This window comes from Geotrypetes seraphini, chromosome 6 (assembly GCF_902459505.1).
Source record: "Geotrypetes seraphini chromosome 6, aGeoSer1.1, whole genome shotgun sequence".
NCBI lineage: Eukaryota > Metazoa > Chordata > Amphibia > Gymnophiona > Dermophiidae > Geotrypetes > Geotrypetes seraphini.
Genome location: NC_047089.1, coordinates 51,056,976 through 51,077,518, shown reverse-complemented (window position 1 = coordinate 51,077,518; position 20,543 = coordinate 51,056,976). Strand labels below are relative to the sequence as shown.

The 20,543-nt window shown below is 40.5% G+C and overlaps 1 protein-coding gene across 7 annotated transcripts in view; it reads right to left on the bottom strand.

Moving 5' to 3' along the window:
- Window positions 1–20,543, bottom strand: part of FRY (FRY microtubule binding protein) — a 501,309-nt gene that overhangs the window by 222,984 nt on the left and 257,782 nt on the right. For all 7 annotated transcript variants that reach the window (XM_033948462.1, XM_033948457.1, XM_033948458.1 and 4 more), the window contains exons 18-23: window positions 17,342–17,597; window positions 14,593–14,775; window positions 13,576–13,662; window positions 7,323–7,582; window positions 6,469–6,658; window positions 5,144–5,268 (exon numbers count right to left, since the gene is read on the bottom strand). In XM_033948462.1, the coding sequence (XP_033804353.1) occupies window positions 5,144–5,268; window positions 6,469–6,658; window positions 7,323–7,582; window positions 13,576–13,662; window positions 14,593–14,775; window positions 17,342–17,597 (1,101 nt within the window). The remainder of the gene's footprint in view (window positions 1–5,143; window positions 5,269–6,468; window positions 6,659–7,322; window positions 7,583–13,575; window positions 13,663–14,592; window positions 14,776–17,341; window positions 17,598–20,543) is intronic.

Below are 20,543 nucleotides of genomic sequence, written 5' to 3'. Positions count from 1 at the left end.
CTGGTGGGGCCTAATTTTTTAAAATGAGTTTTAATTAGTTTTAATGGCAACCAATTATCACACCACTTAAAACCAATTAAAGCACTTAAGTTAGGCATCAGTAGGCACAATCTAAGCACCAGCCAGGGCCTATATTTCAATGACTTTTTTCAGAATCTGACCCTTAGTGCTCAATTGTTTTTTTTGCAGAATTTTTGGCACCATTTATTGAATATCCTCTATAATTTATAGCATTCTATGTTATGCGCAGAAGTGTGAGACTTGCCCATGCTCCATCTATGCATATGCTCACCTTTCAGATACATGCGATGTGATATATGCATGTATTCACAGAATAGCATTTAGGTGTGGGGGGGGGGGGGCATTTACACAAGTAAACATATACATTCACTTTATAGAATTATCTCCAAAGTGTTCTAACATGCCTTTTAACATACCATCAGAGGATGTGGGAATGGATGGAGACTGTTACCTGCAGGTTACAGAGGCTATTACTAATACTTTGGGTAGATATGTTGCAATCAGTTACATATCCAGAGAGGTGTGGCTAATTGCATTCACATTATTATATTAACACACTCATAACAATTATGTCTCTGCATTAACTGCATCACTATCGATTCCTCCCTCTCCCTCAACGATCACCTGAATTCCTTGGTAAAATCATGTTTTTTCAGCCTCCACATGCTGAGGAAAGTTAGATCCTATTTTCACCAAAAACACTTTACCGTCCTTGTACAATCCATCATCCTATCCAAACTCGATTACTGTAGTGCCATTTATTTATGCCTAACAAAAAAAAGTCTTCGCAGACTCCAGCTTATCCAGAATACTGCAGCCAAACTGATTTTTGCTAAACGCAAATTTGATCACGTCTCCCCACTACTTACCAATCTTCACTGGCTCCCAGTACTTCCCAGAATTCATTTCAAATGCTCCTGCCTGGCCTTCAAGATCATTCATGGCATCCTTCCGCCCCTAATCCCTCTATCCTTCCTCGCCCTGACGCCTGCTACCACCAGATCAGCCCACAGACTTAAACTATCCTTCCCCTCTCTACATGGCATCCTCCACGCAGGTAAACTGGGAAGATCCCTCCTCTCCAAATACACGGGCCTTTGGAACGATCTCACTATCCCGCTGCGGACCTTGGGCTCCCTCTAACTATTCCGGAAACAACTGAAAACCTGGCTTTACTCTAACATATAACATCTCTTCTCCTGTCTACATCCCCTCTTTTCATATGCTCTTGTAAATCTTTCTCCTCTCCCTATATTTTTAAGCTTTGTAAACCGTGTCGAGCTCCACTTCCATGGAGATGATGCGGTATATAAACTTAAGGCTTAGTTTAGTTTAGTTTATTTATCATTTCTATAGCACTAAAAAGGCGTACGCAGTGCTGTACATTTAACATTCAATAGATGGCCCCTGCTCAGAAGAGCTTACACTCTAATTTAGACAGACAGTATCTGACAGTGAGTGGGAGTTAAAAGTTGAAACTAGTTTCAAAAGAGAGGGCTTTTAGTTTGGATTTGAATACTGCTAGAGACAGTACAAGACATTGATTCAGGTAGCCTGTTCCAGGCATACTGCATGTCAAGGGGGAACCGTGTGGGCTAGGGAGGGTTTTTTGATGAGAGGTGTAACTACGGCATGTTTGAAGACACCAGGAACTGTTGCAGTAGAGAGTGAAAGGTTGAGGATGACAGTGGGAGTGATGGCTTCAAGTAGGCGGGTAGGAATTGGATCAGAGGAACAGGTGGTGGGTTTGGAGGAGGTGCGGTAAGCAATTTCCTCTTCCGTGACTTCGGAAAAGGTGGGTTGTTGAAGGGAGGTTAGCAGAATGGACTGCTGGAAGGGGTGATGAGGGAGGTGACATGGTTGAGAATTCAAGATGGATATTGTGAATCTTGTCATGGAAGAACTCTGCCATCATTTGGGGGGTTAGGAGGTGGAGGTACTTTGAGTAATTGTGGCAAAGAGACAGCGAGGGTTGGCACTAAAAGAGTTAGTTAAATCGTTGAAATATTCTTATTTGGAAAACAAGAGGGGTAGATTGAAAGGATGTCAGCATGAATTTGAAACATATGAAGCTGGCATGTGTGCGGGATTTAATCCAAAGACATTCAGTAACTTGGGCACAGGAGCGCAGGTAACAGATTTGGGGGATCAACCAGGGCTGGGGTTTGGCACATCTTATAGAATGTGAAATGGAAGAGGCAAGGGTATCAATAGAAGATGAGAGAATGGAGTTATAGGAGAGGACAGCTTCATTGACAGACTTGTGTGACACAGTGGTAGAAAGGAGGAATGAGAGTGGAAGAGAGCGTGACATGGTCAATAACCTGAAGGTTCCTAAATATATGGGTAGTGATTGGTTGGGTTGGGGGAGGAAGGGTAATGAGTTGTGAAGGTTAACAGCTGAGAGTCAGAGATGGTAAGATTTGAGGTGCAGAATTTGGTGATAGAGAAGTTGGAGGAGAGCACGAGGTTGAGGCAGTGGCCTCTCTGGTGCATAGGGGCGGTGGAGCACAGCTGGAGATCGTATGAGGATGTTAGAGAAAGAAATCTATATGTATAGGTCATAGGGGTCAACAGCATGGATGTAGAAGTCACCAAGGATAAGGGAGGGAGATGAGAGTTCAAGAATGGGGAGCCTGGAGTCAAAGTCAGTGAGGAAGGAGGAGAAAGACTTAATCAGGGGGTTGGTAAATGACTGCTACTCAGAAATAGAGAAGCGAATAGAAGGATGGAGTGAATTTCAAAGGAAGGAGAACAGTGAGATTGAGGCAAAAGAAGGTGTTGATATTTACAAGATGGTGACAGTAAGAGATAAATACTGCCTCCATGACCATCTGGGTGAGGCTGGTGTGAGAAAAGGTAACCTCCATGACACAGGGTGGCAGCTGAAGCAGAGTCTTCAGGGAAGATCCAGGTTTCAGTTAGTGCTAGCAGGTGGAGCTGCATATGCATATAGGTAGAGTGGATGTGGTCAGAGATATCTGAATGAAAGGGAGAAAGTGTAGAAGTTGTAGGGCTGAGAAAAGGGTGGGTGAAGTGGTAAAGATGAAAAGTGAGTGGTGTGGTGGTGGCGGGTAAAGTGGCTTTGGATGGGGGGTGGGGATAGGAATGGTCAGTAGAAGCAAGAGGAATTACTAAACAGAGGTCATTGGGGAGGACAGGGAATGAGTAGTACTTGTCTCCTAATTGGACAGTGAGAATTGTCCTGGATATGATGGTTCAAGACAGATGGATGGGGTCTGTAAATAGTGGTGGCAAGTCTCATAAAGATGGAAATCTGTCTTCTGCAAAATGCTGGGAATGTCGCCATCCATTAATGCGGAGGTTTCACATGTGGAGGTGGGTTGGAATGCTATAAATGGCACCCAAAGTTAAGCACTGGCAAGATCTGAACAAAACTAGTATCTGCAAATAGCATCTGGAAAGGGCAGTCTGCACAAATCACTCTTGCATGAGAGCTTAGCTTAGATCTTGCACTCAACCTTGAGCCTGCTGAAACCTGGTGTAAATGCTGGCATGCAAATTATCTTATTCTTTAACATCATGCCTAATTTCTGGGAATGCCCCTGGCCTACCTATGCCCCTCCCAGGCCCCTGGCCTACCCAAGGGCCATGACTCTTATGAGTTGCATGCTATAAAAATTAGGCGCACATTTTATAGAATAGGGTGCAGGGCAGATCTGTGCATAACCCCAAATAAATGCCAATTTACATTAATTATTGAATGTTTAACTGCTCATCATCAAATTATAGGAAGCAAAAAATAGTACGTAACCTTATGCAACTGTTATTTCCAAGCCCCAAAGGGGTTAGATATAAAGCTTTGATTCAGCTACTCCTCGTATTTAGAAAGCTGTCAAGATCTATTTATTTGAAAAATATGTAATAGATGTTAGTTGATCTAGAGGTCTTTCATGTATGTTTTTAAAATGTTTATTTCAGAAATAAGAACATAAGAATAGCCTTACTGAGTCAGACCAACCGTCCATCTAGCCGAGTATTCCATCTTCACAGAGGCCAATTCAGATGCCAAGTACCTGGCAAAAACCCAAATAGTAGCAACATTTCATGCTACCAATAATCCAAGGCAAGCAGTGGCTTCCCCATGTCTGTCTCAATAGCAGACTGTGGACCTTTCCTCCAAGAACTTGTCCAAACCTTTTTGTTAAATCCAGCTGTTAACTGCTCTTATCACATCCTCTGGCAACACGTTCCAGAGCTTAACTATTTTCCGAGTGAAAAAATATTTCCTCTTATTAGTTTTAAAAGCATCTTCCTGTAACTTCATTGAGTGTCCCCATGTCTTTGTAATTTTTGATGAACTAAAAAAAAAAAAAAATCAATCTGCTTGTACCCATTCTACGCCACTCAGGATTTTGTAGACTTCCATCCTATCTCCCCTCAGCTGTCTCTTTTCCAAGCTGAAGAGCCTCAACCTCTTTATGTAATTCCTGGTTACAACCAGTTGTTTTTTTTTTTTTTAATAGATTACTGTAAATCACATTGAATTCTTTGTCTAGGGCAGTGGTTCCCAAACCTGTCCTGGGGGACCCCCAGCCAGTCAGGTTTTCAAGATATCCCTAATGAATATGCATGAGAGAGATTTGCATATAATGGAAGTGACAGGTATGCAAATCTCTCTCATGCATATTCATTAGGGATATCTTGAAAACCTGACTGGCTTGGGGTCCCCCAGGACAGGTTTGGGAACCACTGGTCTAGGGCATATTAGTGATTCATAAAAATAATGTAATTAATTAATTTGCTTGTGGCTCTAGGATCCACACCCAAATAATGAACTACAGTATATAGAATCCGAAGGCTAATGCTTAGGCAACAGAATGAAGTAGGTCACTGGGTCCATAGTCTGACTCTAACCAATATTTGCCAAACAGCATCAGCAGCCAGAGTGCTTTAGAGCAGGGCTGGAGACTGGGTTTTTTTGGCCCCTCTAATAAAAAAGTGTTTTGCTGCCACTGTAATGCACCCTAACTTTGCTTGTTAATGCAAGTTAGGGGGCAAAACCTTTGTGCACCCTTAGTAAATAAAACCTCTAAATGTCATCTTTAATAAATTGTTGATGTTTGTGAATAATTCCAGGTGAACAGTAAAACTACAATACCTGAAAACGAGTGAATTTGTTCTTCCAAATCCCAGTACCAGCGATTCGGTAATTTCTATGCTTTCAAGCCTCATCATAGGCACTAGCTGCTTTAGCAGGACTCCAACTGATGGGGTTCCTATAACCTGAAAGATATCCATCAATAATCATTACATGGTATTTCTGCTAGGCTTATTAAGCCCCCTTCACCTTCTTAAGAGGTTTGTTGCTATTAGTGGCATAGTAAGGGTAAGAAGTGCTCCCCCACCCCACCATCACGCTCCTGGTCCTTCCACATCCCACTCCTTCCAACCCCTGGCTCCACATTAATGTTCTCTCTTCCCCCAATAACTCTAAATAACTCCCTTATTCCCAATAACTCTATATCTTCACCAGTACGAGTGGCTTTTTTTCAGCATGCTCTTCATTTCAGCACTGGATTTTCCTCTGATGTCACTTCCTGGTCCTTTGTCCAAGAAGTGATCCAGAGAGGAACCAGGTTGGCACCAGCAACAGGCAGGAGAAGTTGCTCGTGCTAGCAAAGATCTACAGAGATATGGGGTGGAAGGGAGGGATGACATGAGTGTGTGGGGGTGACAGGGTGGAGAAGTGCTAGAACCCCCACCGACACGATGCCTGGGACAGTTCCCCCCCCCAACTTTACAGCGCCGCTGGCTGCTATCTAGGCCTCCAGAACAATTGTTTTATTTTCTCATAGCACCACAAGGCTCTTAATGAGTTTGGTTAGAGCCACATGGTGCCTAAATTCCTATGCACTTCTCAGTCTTGCAAGTTTTAAGTTATACTCGTAAATGTGTATTCTTAATGAACTGACTGCCTCAGAGCAATTCACTGTAATTTTACCTGTGGATCTAGGTTACCGTAAGCAGCTTCTTTTGTACAGAAATCTGAATTTTGTGGAACCACAGCAGAGAGAACAATTTGAATTTGTCATGGTATCTCAACTTACCAGCAACTAAATTCTGTCTTGTGGTTCCCAGAGTCATTTTCAGGACAGACACCATGATAGTGAGTTCCAGACCTGCTCTGGAGGAATCCCAGCCAGTCATATTTTCAGGATATCCAAAATTAATATGCATGAGCTAGATCTGCATAGCAAGGAAGCAGTATGCATATTCTGAAAATCTGTGTGGCTGGGATTCCCCCAGGACAGGTTTAGAATCACTGCCTTAAGAGAATAGTGAAAGCCTATCTACGAGGTCCGACTATTCTTACTGAATAAACCAGCCCACTACATCGTCCGTCTGTATGCTAGTCTAAGATCTCTCTATCAAGGCAGAAAAAAAGAACAGTATGGTACAGGTACTAGAAGCAGAAAACACAACCTTATTATCGTAGCTCACTGAGCCATCAGGCGTGGTAGCCATGATCTCCGGTGTTGAAGCCCGTAAGTGCCCAGGGCTCATGATACTAGGCTTGGCTACTCCAAAGCAGAGAATAAGATAATTCCTCCAGAGAGTTACATAGTTATCTCCACTGCTCGCTGAGCTTGTTTTCTTCGCATTTAGAGGGCTGCTAGGAGGTCAAAGAAACAAGAAGTTAATTCCAGGTCCATGTTTTAATCAATGGTGTTGCAATTGGGAAGAAAAATATATTCGAGACATGAGGAGGAATCATCTAGTTCCTAGCAGTAAATATAGGGGGGGTCCTTTTACTAAGGAGCGGTAGCACTTAGTGTGCGCTAAATCAGCTACCACACCTTTTAGTAAAAGGACTCCATAATGTTTTACAAAGCACGGGATGCTATCAAAGGTACTTCCCAAGCAAACAAACTTAAAAATGATTTTTATGCCATCTTCAATTATATGCATACTTTCTAGGTGTCAAGTCTGGATCATTTGATCCAAGCCATTTTATTCTAGCTGATTAATCTGATCCCCTTATGTTATTTATGTTATCTTGAGGCCTGGAAAATTCAAACTGACACAAAAAAAAGAGCCTTTTCTGCTAAGAGATACCGGTTTGCTGAAGACTATCTATCATTTTCACGTTTGTACATGAGAAACCATTGCTTTTCAAAAATATAATTAAGAACCATTTGGTCAAATGAAGCGGTAGACTAATCCAGCTACTGTTCCCTTGCGCAAAGTAACATTAAGGCACCAAAAAAAAATAAAAAACAAAGAGGGAAATGATTTCTGCAAACCTTCCCAGACCTCAGAATGTCTCGTTGACTTACTTGGGATCCACCAGAGGCATCAACAGCTGGAGTCGAGTGAAGGCATATGGCCAAGCATAGCTGAGAGCTGTGGGGCAGTGCTTTGGCAAGTTCTCCTGCCTAAGAAAGCTGAAGAGGCACAGGACCCACGGATCTTTAACCGACTGCGCAAAGATCCAGACGTGGGAAGGGCTTTTAACATCGTAGTGACTATTAACCAGAACGGCATTCCATTCCACGAGCCACTGCAAATCCACATTGTGAGTCAGCGGTAACGTTGTCTATAAACAAGAGACATCGAAAGGGCATTTCATCCAAGCCATTCGAGCACCACACAGCACAGAATCAGTACTTTACCATCCATCTAGCTTAATGAATTTTGTTTTCCAAACTAAGGGCTCCTTTTACAAAGCCGCGCTAGGGCCTTAACGCACGGAATAATGCACGCTAAATTGCCGCATGCGTTAGCCGCTACCGCCTCCTTTGGAGCAGGCGGTAGATTTCCGGCTAGCGCGCGCTAATCCGGTGCGTGCGATAAAACCGCTAGCGCGGCTTTGTAAAAGGAGCCCTAAGGGGTCCTTTTATGAAGGCGCACGGACCGATTTAGCAAAGCTAAATGCTAAGGCATCCATTATATTCTATGGGCGCCTTAGCATTTAACACACGCTAAATCGGTTAGCATGCCTTAATAAAAGGACCCCTAAATGTCACTTTGTAAATATGGATACAGCAAAAAGGAATTTATTTAACAAGACAACTGCTTACTAATGATCTGCACTTCAGTCTTTGTTACCGATACATAAATATTTTTTATGTACCGTAATCCTCCACACAATAGGTAAACTTTTCCACTCTAATGCCACTGGAAGAGAAAAGCTAACCAAAAATATTTTGTAGACTGAATTTTATTTTTTGAAAACAAGAAGCAAACATTGGTGAAGGACACAAATGTCAACAATTATTCAGGTGTCAACCATTCCAAATTTTAAATGCAAGGCATAATGGTTTTAAAAATAAACCATTACTGATATCTCTTTACTTGCTTTTATACATTATATCTACTGAACTTTTAAACAAAGATTAAAAAACAACCATTATCTACCAATGTAATTCATAGCTCAATCAAATTGATGATCTTTGAATATGAGCCTTGCAGCTACAATTTGTAAGAAAAGTTTGAATTTAACACTTAGGTGACATCGCATTCATGCACCAAGTGGTTCTTATAGCCCCTGACACAGACCCTTGAAGGGGCGAAACATGGCTGTATTGGGATATTATTTTAAGTGTAGTTTCTTAATAAATATCTGCTGAAAGAACCTTTCCATCTGAAATGATGCTGCTGCTTTTTTTTTTACTACATTGGATCTTGTGGATTAGTTGCCCTGTTGCTTTTTTGCACAGATGTAATAATGTAATGTAATGTAATTTATTTCTTATATACCGCTACATCCGTTAGGTTCTAAGCGGTTTACAGAAAATATACATTAAGATTAGAAATAAGAAAGGTACTTGAAAAATTCCCTTACTGTCCCGAAGGCTCACAATCTAACTTAAGTACCTGGAGGGTAATAGAGAAGTGAAAAGTAGAGTTAGAGGAAAAATAAAAATAAAATAAACATTTTAACAAGACAGCATTGATCTAAATACTTTGGAAGGTAGAAGAGAGGAGAGAAAGGAATAGAAGCAGAAGGGGGAGCCGTTGAACAGTAGAATTCTGGAGAAATTTAAATGATAGAAATAGAACAAAACAAAGACAAAAGGCAAAACAATAGATAAGATTAAAGATAAATCATAAGCTGGAAAGAAAAATAAAATAAAACTTTGTCTTCAATCCACGGTTTCAGCGTCAGTGATGAATTTTAATTTTACTCAAATAAAGAACATTACAACAATCCAAAATAGGTGCTTGTGAAATTAGTTGAAATGTCTCTTCATAAAATCAAGATCTAATTTGCCTCAAGTGAAGTAATTTATGAAACTTTACCCAGCTTTCATATTCTGCCTACACCACATAGTAGGTTCGAGGCGGATAATAATAAGTGAGAAAACAGGAACAATTTTGTTTTATACCCCAGTCAGTCAGATCCTCAAACATCCTCCAAACCACAAACACACACGAAACCTTCCCACAATATTCTCAACAAACCCAACCACAAACAAACATTCCATAATCTCCCACCCCCCAACTCACTTCACCATGCTGGGAGGCTTTTTTCAAGCAAGTTTGTGGAAAAAAGCTTCACATACCTGGCACATAACTATGATCCTTTCTTATCCACTTAGGTGGTAACTCTTAGAAACTGGTGCTTCATTTTATGTGATGAGACAATTATAAGTTTGCTAATAGTTAAATTGCTGCCTTGTCAAGAAGTTAAGACAGAGAGAACAGTTCTGGATATTCAGACTACAATCATGTGAACCTATTGGTCTTAACGTCTCAGTTGAATGGCAAGCCTTTTTTTGATATGAGGCTTTTATACTTATATAATGGATATATTTTACACCATGTGCGTATCCCTTTAAGTTTCAACGAGCCTACCGAGTGAGGAATTTAAAACGTCTCTTTGGATTGGTGATTAATGAGAGCGTCTACTGGCGTCTGTTTGAAAACCCGACACCATTTCTGAAGTCAGCTGCCGTAGTGTTTGCTGGACTTCTCCTGACGCAGCAGCTTGGTCCATGAAACAAGGCCCTTGTCGAGATTTTGGAAGTTGTCCAGCTGCAGCCTCAGTGGATTACAATAGTTTGCATTTCAGTGGCTTACAGCATTTCGTTGGATGTGACATCATTCCGGATGTTTCGGAATTTGTCCAACAGCCAAATATAGCATTTCGGAGGGATACAATGGACAGATAAGTGACTGGCACATCTGTTTGCTTTGTTTGAAATTTTTCTAAAACTATGGGCCAATATTGCTGGGTTTGTCATTTTGAACCTCTATACCTATCTGGGAATTTGGGTTTTTGAGGAATAGGTTTTCTTAGAGTGTTGTTCCGAGTTTTTCCCTTTACCTGAATTGAGCCAATGATATGAAAGGTGGCTTCTAATACGAGTGTTTATTATCTGAGCTACATTGAAGTATTAGCAAACTTTAATATTGTCTTATATTTGTGCTTATATTGAGTTTGCTCCCAATTTATTACAACTGTGTGCTTCATTTTATGTGCCACAAAGGTGTATGCTTAGCATCAAATCTATAACATCTTAAGGGCATGCCTAAGCCATTACAGAATATAATCTGCTTTCCCTTACTTTTCATCTTGAATCCTCATTGCAGAAATTTAAGGTGACAATGAAAAGGAGGTTTTTTTTGACAGGGCCTTCTCCTGAAGTACTGGTTGCCTCGTTCTTTCCAACTAACCCTTCTTCTTCCTCTTCGGTTGGGTTGGCTATCCTTTCTCCTGCCCTGGCGTGTCCTGCTTATTTGCTTCTCTACTGGATATTTTTTTGTTGTCCTACCCATTCCCCATCCCTCTTTTTTGTGCATCAATTCCTTGCTTTGTGCCTGTTTGAAGCTGTTGGGGAGATTTTGCCTTACATGTGTTTTATGTACAGTGCTACATACATCTAGTAGCACTATAGAAATGATTTGTAGTAGTAAATGACATAGGGACAAATTTTTTCTCGTACCTGCAGAACTCAATTTCCCCATCCCTGTGAGTTTTGTCGTAGTCCCTGTTCCATTCCTGTAAGCTCTGTCTTAACCGCACAAGCCTCTAACACTTATGATTTTAAAGTGTTTGAGGCTTGTGCAGATGAGGACGGAGCTTAGGCATTGGTGGAATGAGGCATTATGACATCACAATCTGAGCTCTAGAATGTTGCTACTTAGGATTTTAAAGTGTTTGAGGCTTGTGCAGATGAGGACAGAGCTTAGGCATTGGTGGAATGAGGCATTATGACATCACAGTCTGAGCTCTAGAATGTTGCTATTTATGATTTTAAAGTGTTTGAGGCTTGTGCAGATGAGGACGGAGCTTAGGCATTGGTGGAATGAGGCATTATGACATCACAATCCAAGCTCTAGAATGTTGCTACTTATAATTTTAAAGTGTTTGAGGCTTGTGCAGATGAAGACAGAGCTTAGGCATTGGTGGAATGAGGTATTATGACATCACAATCTGAGCTCTAGAATGTTGCTACTTAGGATTTTAAAGTGTTTGAGGCTTGTGCAGATGAGGACGGAGCTTAGGCATTGATGGAATGAGGCATTATGACATCACAATCTGAGCTCTAGAATGTGGCTACTTAGGATTTTAAAGTGTTTGAGGCTTGTGCAGATGAGGAAGGAGCTTACAGAAATGGGGCAGGGACAGGAAAAAGACTTGTGGGGACAGGAAAATGAGTTCCCGCAAAGACAGGGAAAAATTTGTCCCCATGTCATTCTCTATGTAGTAGTAGTAGTAGTAGTAGTTTAAATTGAATTTGTTGTAACACTGCTGTTCTCCATCTATTTGCTTGTGCCATAGGTAATGTACTAAATTCCTTAAATAAAATGAAATAGCACAAAGCCACACGGATGCGCCAAAAGTTAGCACCAACTTATGACAAGTCAATGGCTTGCATTAGCGATAAGTACACAACTGACAGTATTCTATAAGTTGTGCAAATTGCATGGCAACACCCATGCTCTACCCATGTGTGTCCCTTGATAATTATATGCTAAATCATTTAGGCACATTGGGCCAGATTCTCTAAATGGCGCCGTAGTCGGTGGCCACCTTAAAAGTGGCTGTCGATTGCGTGTCAATCATGTGACGGTGCCGTTTAGAGAATCACGCCTCTGACAAAGGCAGGTACTGGAAATGTAGGCCAGGGTTTTCCAGGCGTACATTTCTGGCACCTACCTTTGACGTGAATCATACCTCCACAGGCGCTTTATGATGCCTAACACCACTTCCGGCGTTAGCCATACCCACAGTGGTGTTAGGCGCCGTAAAGCATCTACGGAGGAACGATTCCAGCACCATTTTTTTTTAAGTGCTTTGAAAATCAGTTGAAAATGTTTAAACTGGGGTTTTCGCTTAGCTTAGAAAACCTATGCTGTTTATAGAATATGGCCATTGGTTTTAGAATAGTTCCTAGCTCTTAGATGTGTTAACCGTCAATTTATGGAGCCAATCACACACATAAGTGCTATTATTCTATAAACTAGGTGCACTACCTGCATATAATACATGTAAACCATTTTGGTTGTACCCAAAGAAAAGGAGTATATCAAATCCATTACCCTTTAGTACTAGCACCCAAATTTAGGCGCCGGCTTAATTATCTTTCACTTGTCTGCTTGTCTTTCCGTTCTCAAGTGCTATTTCTCCCTCTTACTTACAATAAGAACATAAGCAGTGCCTCTGCTGGATCAGACCATAGGTCCATTGTGCCCAGCAGTCCGCTCTCGCGGCGGCCCATCAGGTCCAGGACCTGTATAGTTATCCTCTATCCCCTTTTCCTTCAGGAAGTTATCTAATCCCTTCTTGAACCCCAATACCGTACTCTGTCCTATTACACCCTCTGGAAGCGCATTCCAGGTATCCACCACCCTTTGGGTGAAGAAGAACTTCTTAGCATTGGTTCTGAATCTGTCCCCTCTTAATTTTTCCGAATGCCCTCTCATTTTTGTAGTTTTCGAAAGTTTGAAGAGTTTGTCCCTCTCCACTTTCTCTATGCCCTTCATGATCTTGTAAGTCTCTATCACGTCCCCTCTAATGCATCTCTCTTTTCCCTCCTCCCTATGAAAGCAGAGTTCTGAATTCTAAAAAACCCACACATGTTCTAATCTAATCTAAACTTTAGATTTATATACCGTATCATCTTCTGAAGTAGGGGCTCGACTCAGTTTACATAAGACTTCAACAAACAGGGAATCAGTTTAACATACATGTGAATTACTAAACAAAAGACAATTAACACTCCTTAGTACCATTTCCCCCAAACTGTTGAAATAGCACCGTTTTCATCAATTTACAAAAAATCTGGAGAGAGAAAAGAGTTCTAATATAACTAGGAATTTCATTCCAAATCGCTGTAAACCTTTTCGAAAAGGAGCGAGAGATATTACCAACAAGCTTTACCCTTTTCACTGAAGGAAATGAAAGTTTGTAGTTCTAAGAATTTCTTGTTGAATAAGAACTTCAGTAGTGGGGCAAGGAATATGCTTTTTGGATCACTGAAATGCGTTGCTTGACAAAAAAAGAACAATTAATTAATATAAGTATCAAATATACCAATGTTTCATACTGTGAACAATTAATTGTTACACACAAGTACTTACTGAATCAGAAACTGCAACATGGATAAAACTTTCAAGAACTGAAGAACTTAGTTGATCCATGACATCAATCATAGGCCTGTCATCATCCTACATAAATGCAAACCCATACAAAAATCATATGTATTGTATATCAACCACCTGAAAGACTAAACTTACATTTAGAACAACTAACAGCAGTAGTTAAGTGGAAGGGGTAGGTTAGGTGGTGGGAATCTAAAGGTGTGCAGGGGTATGTGAGTGAGGGATGTAAGCAGGTTGGAGGACTGGGTGAACTATTGGATGAGCGGAGGAAGTAGGTGGGTGGGTGGGAGAGTAACTTGACGTTTTAGAGGGACCTCTTGGTGAATGTTTGGTTAACTGATATGATGGAGAGCCTGGTGGGGTCAGCAGCAGCACTTTCACGTGGAAGGACACAAATATGATGCCTGGCTCTGGTCTCTGAATATTCACAGCCCCTAGAGAGAGGCCACATGCACTGCCCAATGGCGATACATACTGCAGAGAGAGTGGACACAGGGCCCTGTGCATGCAGTTGGGGACAGTCAATTCAATGACTAAACTAAAGAAAATTGGACGAGAATAATAATATAAAAAGCCCCAGGAAAGTTAGAAATCAAAATTCATGATGCCAGATCTTAAACCTGGTTCAGGACTTCCAGGAGTAAAGATTCCTCACTGAAGATCCCATGAAAAGGAGTGGGGCGTTTCCACTTATTTTTCAGTGATTTACTCATTGAGACCATCCTGAAATCTAGGCCTATTTGCAACTCTTGAAGACCCCAACAATAAAAAACTTCAATACTGTCAAAGAGTGACTGCATTACATACATTTATTTCACAAGCTTCCAAACAAACCATTTCATCCTAGGGATGGAGGGAAATTAAATATTATGTACTTTTCTAATACCGAGTTAATATTGTGTGCACTGTATTACATGTAATAACTTATTTTCACAAGAATTTTATTTTATATTTCAGGAATGTGAACATTCGGGGGACCCCCCCCCCCTCACTTACTTCTGCTTGTCCAAGTGCAATAAATAAAGCCCGGATCTCCTTGAGAATCAAAACAGCCAGCTTTCGTGTGGCTAGCTGGAAACTACACAACAATAATAGTGCAAATCCTTCAACAGCATGCAAAACATTAGAATAAGGACTCCTTTCGATCTGTGTCCTATGGCTGGATCCATTTGGTATTAGCTGAAGAAAGAATATGAAAATAGAACAATTAGAAAGAAAAAAAAACCAAAGAGGATATAAAGCTGGGTGTCCAACCTTTTGGCTTCCCTGGGCCGAATTGGCCAAAAAAAAAAATTTTACGGGGCCGCGCATACGCGCATATGCTGCAGCAAGACAGAGGAGGAAGCCGGCAAGACGGTAAACACCAGGGGGCAAGCAGAGGAAAACACTACATCGCCCTCGACCGGGGCTGCACAAAATACTTCAAGGGGCCACAGGTTGGACACCCTTGAAAGGAAAACAAAATATCACCATGACTTCATTAAACGCTGGCAGCCACTATTAGGATAAGTTTACACTTTTTATTTTTTTTCTATCACGAATGATTTAAGTTACCGCATATATTTTTACAGTGCTATGATTAGAGGTGACCCTTTCAGACGTTCATCTGTGCGGGCTTGTCCTGGAGTATGAAAACTTTATTCTAAGAGCACAAAAAAAATGCAAAAAAATGTCATGTTGAATCACCTATATTGCATTTTATAGGGCCATTTCTATATTTTGCTTTGCAATAATTTAAACACAACGTATTAGATGAAGGCAGATAAAGACCAACTCATCAACTGACCCATCCAGTCTGCTTGCTTTATCCGTTTAACATGGCTGCCAGCCAGAGCAGCTCTTGATGGCTTATTATCTAGGGTAGACAAGTATGAAGAGTTTGTACACTTAATCCAACGCTTAGGAGGCAATTCTATAAAAGAGTGCCAACATTTTGGTGCTATATTTGCATGGAACAGTGAGTCTATTCTACAGGAACCTTTACATGTATATGTGTTTTTGTATAAACTGCACTTACATCAGGTCTATAGCAAGCATAAATGCATGTACCTATAGTGCATGTGGCATTTAGTGCTAACAAGTTACTGCTAAAAGGCAAAGGAAGCCTCAATTTATACTTTAATTCCCTCCTGCCCATCCCAATTCTCATCTATCCCGGACATGATCTCTAATTTATAGGCCCTTGAAACAATTAGGAGGCTAAAAAGGGAATTAGGGCATCTGTATTAGCAAGTAATTAGCTCTTTAAAATACAGTGTGCTAGATCCTTAGAAGGGAACCCACTGATAACATTACAAAATAAAAAATAAATATTACCATAGCCTAATATTTAACTAGCATCTTAGGGGACTTTAGTGTACATATTCTCACCCCTTCGCAACTTAGCAGGGTTTAATAAAAGGTTTGGATAACTTCCTAAAAGAAAAGTCCACAAGCCATTAGTAAGATGGGCTTGGGAAAATCCAGTGCTTATTCCTAGGATAAGTAGCATATAATATGTTTTACTCTTTGGGATCTTGCCAAATACTTGTGACCTGGGTTGGCCACTGTTGAAAACAGGACACTAGGCTTGATGGACCTTAAGTCTGTCCTAGTAAGGTAACTTTTATGTTCTTATGATATGTTTAGAAGATCTGCTCTGGAAATTTTGAAGATTCCTGAAAATAACATTCCTTTGATACTTTAGGCATGTTATTTTATGTAAAGCTTTACCACAACAAACAAGTAGATTCATTAAAACCAGGGCTGCCCAAGTCCGGTCCTCAAGATCTACTGGCAGGCCAGGTTTTCTGGATATCCACAATGAACATGCATGAGAGAGATTTGCATACCAAGAAGGCAGTGCAGGCAAATTTCTCTCATGCATATTCATTATGGATATCCAGAAAACCTGGCCTGCCAGTAGATCTCGAGGACTGGACTTGGGCAGCCCTGATTAAAACCTTTACAATTTATACTGTCTATTCAACCTAACATAGATAGAGGATAGATTTTTCTATCCTCCTCCTCCCCCCATTCTGATCTACTCCCCTCCCCCTTCTCCCTCCTCTCCCCCCACTTCGCTCCTTGCTGTTCGCAACTCTATGATTAATTCGATATGCAACCACTTGTAATTACTCTCACCTTGCTGTTTGCAACTCTATGATCAATTTGATATGTAACCACTTGTAATCTCTGTTTAACTAATGTGAACCGCCTAGAACTCATCGGGGTATGGCGGTATACAAAAATAAAGTTATTATTATTATTATTATCAATAGCATATTTGGAGACCTCCATGGAAGCTCAAGTGGTTTCTGCTACTATGATTTTGACTCTTCAGTTAGACCGTGACTGGATTTTAAAGCATCCAGTGGTAAAAGGCCCCTTTAAGAGTCATACAATTCCCTTTCCTACTTTTTGAATTGTATTTTGTTGTAAACTGTTCAGCAGTACCATATATATTTAGCAGTACACCAAGTTCTCTTAAATAAATGCATATATACATTGTTTTGAATATTGGGCCCTTACTTTACCCGTATTAATCATTATTATTAAAGTTTGGTTTGCAAGAATTGTTTTTTGGAGCAAAAAAATAAAACTATCCTTCATTTTGTAATGGATGGCATGTCTCTCACTGGAGGAATGCTTATACTAAAAATGTTTCTCCACTGGTAAAATTTGTGCCAGAGCATAGCATCTGACTGAAATATGCAAAGCTGAGGCAGTCATTGCATCTGGGTTTTGGGACTGATCTGAAAGTTACCTCTGAGGTTCTGAGTTTTGTCTGCTCGTGAGCTTTTCCTGGAGGCTGTATCACAAGTTTCCACTGAGTAAGTAACTGCAAGAGCAGCTTCAAGGAGGTATCTAGGAGAGCTTGGTGCATATCATTCACTTCCCGTAGCAGAAAGTTAGTGAAGCCGAACAACACATCTTCCCTCCAGTCCGTGAAGTCCAGCAGCAGACCCTGCAGAGAATTCTGTGCAATGTGTCGGAGTTCATCATCCATGTGGATAGAAAGTCTAAGGGTGAAACACAGAACAAACAGGGTTTAAACAAAGGGCATTTTAAAAGAAAAAGTCATATAGCCAAATAATCCTAGCTGGGTAAAAATAAATAAATAAATATATATATTGTAGTTCTGATTTGTGTGTTAGACCTGAACATATCAGCATTAACAGTTTTGAAGCACATTTTGAAAAATAGCAAAAAATTATATCGTTTCCTTAGCTGTAAGCTGGCTCATATAGCAGGAAAGCAAAATTCTCCCTGATGTGTTATAATGAAGACATTTCTAAAAAAAAGTCCTGCCCCTCGCTTGTGCTTTAATATACTGATTGGCCTTCCTATCTATCAGTATCTATCTATCTTCTTTAGTTTTGGAAAAAAAATATAAAAGGCCCCGATTAGGATGGAGGTGATTACTGCCAGGGCTGGGCAGTGATGCTGCTCAGGTCCAGTGATCTCAAAACTCCGTAATTCAGCTAAAGAGCAGCTGTTCTTAATTAGAGATCCTCTGCTTTGGACTCACATGTCTTTCAGCATTTTGAGAGGATTATGTCATCCAGCATTCAAAGCATTTTGCTTTCCCCATAAACCAGAACCCATTTTTACCTTATATTTTTGTATTTTTCTACCATTTTTTTTATAACCCCTGTCTCACTGAGGAAGAGCTGCTACATTTGTATATGATGGTTCTTTGATAAATTTTCATGTGGGCAAAATTGATGTGTTTGGGTTGATAAAATGGAACCAGTGTTAGCAACTTAAGAGGTTTTAATAATAATAATAACTTTATTTTATATACCGCAGTACCACAAACAGTTCAGAGCGGTTTACAGTGTAAGAGACTGTACATTTACAGCGAAGATACAATGAGGACTGTACATATTCAGTAAAGGTGTTTATACAGGGAAGAACAATGTAGATTTACCATGCAGGAGACTGTACATATACAGCAAAGATATTTATATAGTGGAGAAGGCAGTGCGAGAGACTTATAGAGCAAAATGCAATGCCAGGGACAGAATAATGCGGTGAAGCGGTTTACTATGCAATGATTGTTACATATCCCTAAGTCCTACAGTTCCTTTCATTACAATCAAGAACAAAGCAGTGTACAAAACCAATGCAGGGTGGTGAATGTCAATCAGAAAGAGATCTCTTGAGTTGCTAACACTGGTTTATTATGCAACAGATAAACTTTAAAAAGACTACTATTAATATTAATTATTTCTAGAGCGCTACCAGATGTACGCAGTGCTGTGCAGATTCATGAAGGAGATTGTAAGAGCAGGGACTATCTAGACAGACGGACAGGGGGATACAGTTAGAGGGGGATAGTTAATCTACTGGCTAGGATGGTGATAAGTGGGGAGTAAGGTTAACTACAGAGCAAAAGGCTAACCTAAGAAAACATAAAAAGCCAGAGCTCCCCAAATCTGCTAGGAAGACCCCAGATTCAGGTGGATTTTCAGGACATCTGCAGTGAATGTGCATGAGAAATTTTTAGACATTGAGGACCAAGTATAAGCAAATTTATTTCATGCTTATGCACTGTGCATATGAAAACACAACTGGCTATGGAGTCCTCAGGACAGGGAAAAGGCCCATAATAGGTTTCTAGCATCTTATCTCATTAATAAGGAGTTGTATCTAAAACAAATGAAACTCCAAAAAGGGGACTTGCCAGAATTGAAAAGGCTTGCATGCTTAAATGACAAACAAAAATATCCAAAACATTTAAGAAAAATATCCATCCTATAAGTAGGAAGGGATGCTGAAAAGTTCTCAGTCCAACAAGAAGGGAATGACATGGAGTCATGAAACTTACAAATTATTCCACATATTCACCCTTAAGTTCAACACACTTGGCATATTGTGTCTGGTCACTGAAATACTGCACCACTGGTGCAATCACATCAAAATCACTTGAAAACTGTTGCCCTTACAAGCTCTTTTTAAGGTTTGGAAAAAGAAAACAGTCAGATGGAACAAGATCTGGTGAGTAGGGTGGATGGTATATGCACTGAAACCCCAACTGCGACAAAACATCTATCATTTTGCCAGGCTTGTGAGCAGGTGCACTGTCTTGCAAAAAAAGTGAACGTCTTTCCACAGCTTCGCTCTCCTTTTTTTCTTTCAATGCCTCCTTTAATTGGCAAAGCAAGTTACAGTAGAATTCTGCCTTAACTGTTTGGCCCCTTAGAAGATAAGTCGATTACGATGCCTTCTTGATCCCAAAACACTGTAGCCATGACCTTTCAAGCTGACTTTTGGGTCTTGAATTTCCTTGGCCTTGGAGAACCTGAGTGCTGCTATTGCATGGACTGTTTGTCTCAGGATCATAGTGGTGTAACCATGTTTCATCAACAGTAACTAGTCATTCTAAAGAGTTGGCGCCAGCTCGCTGAAAATGCTGCAAAATCAACTTGGAAGTGTCCATTTGATGCTACTTCTCATCAGCATTCAAACATTTGGGCACCCACTTGGCTGACAGCTTCTGTATACCCAGCTGCTCATAGATTATACATGCAACACGTTCCATAGATATCCGTAATGTCTCAGCAATTGCTTTAGCCGATATTTGCCAATCTGCCAAAATCAGGTCATGGACATAGTCAATAATTTCAGGAGTGGACACAGCTTTGACACCACTCAGACCTTGCCGCATCTTCGGTCTTGAAATCTCCATACTGAAAGTTTGCGCACCACTTCTTCACTGTGGAGTATGATGGGCATTTGTCACTCAATTTGTCATTCATGGATTTCCTTTGGAGTTTTCTTCTGCAGGAATAGGAACTTCATGAGGGCTCAGAGTTCCACACTTGAAAATTCCACACTTTTCACTGACACGGTTCAATCAATGATCTGAAATCATGTTAAAATGTAGCATTACTATTCTGCAAATTGGCACTATGCAAAATAAAATAACTCTTTTCAGCTACATTGGCAAAATAATGCTCAGA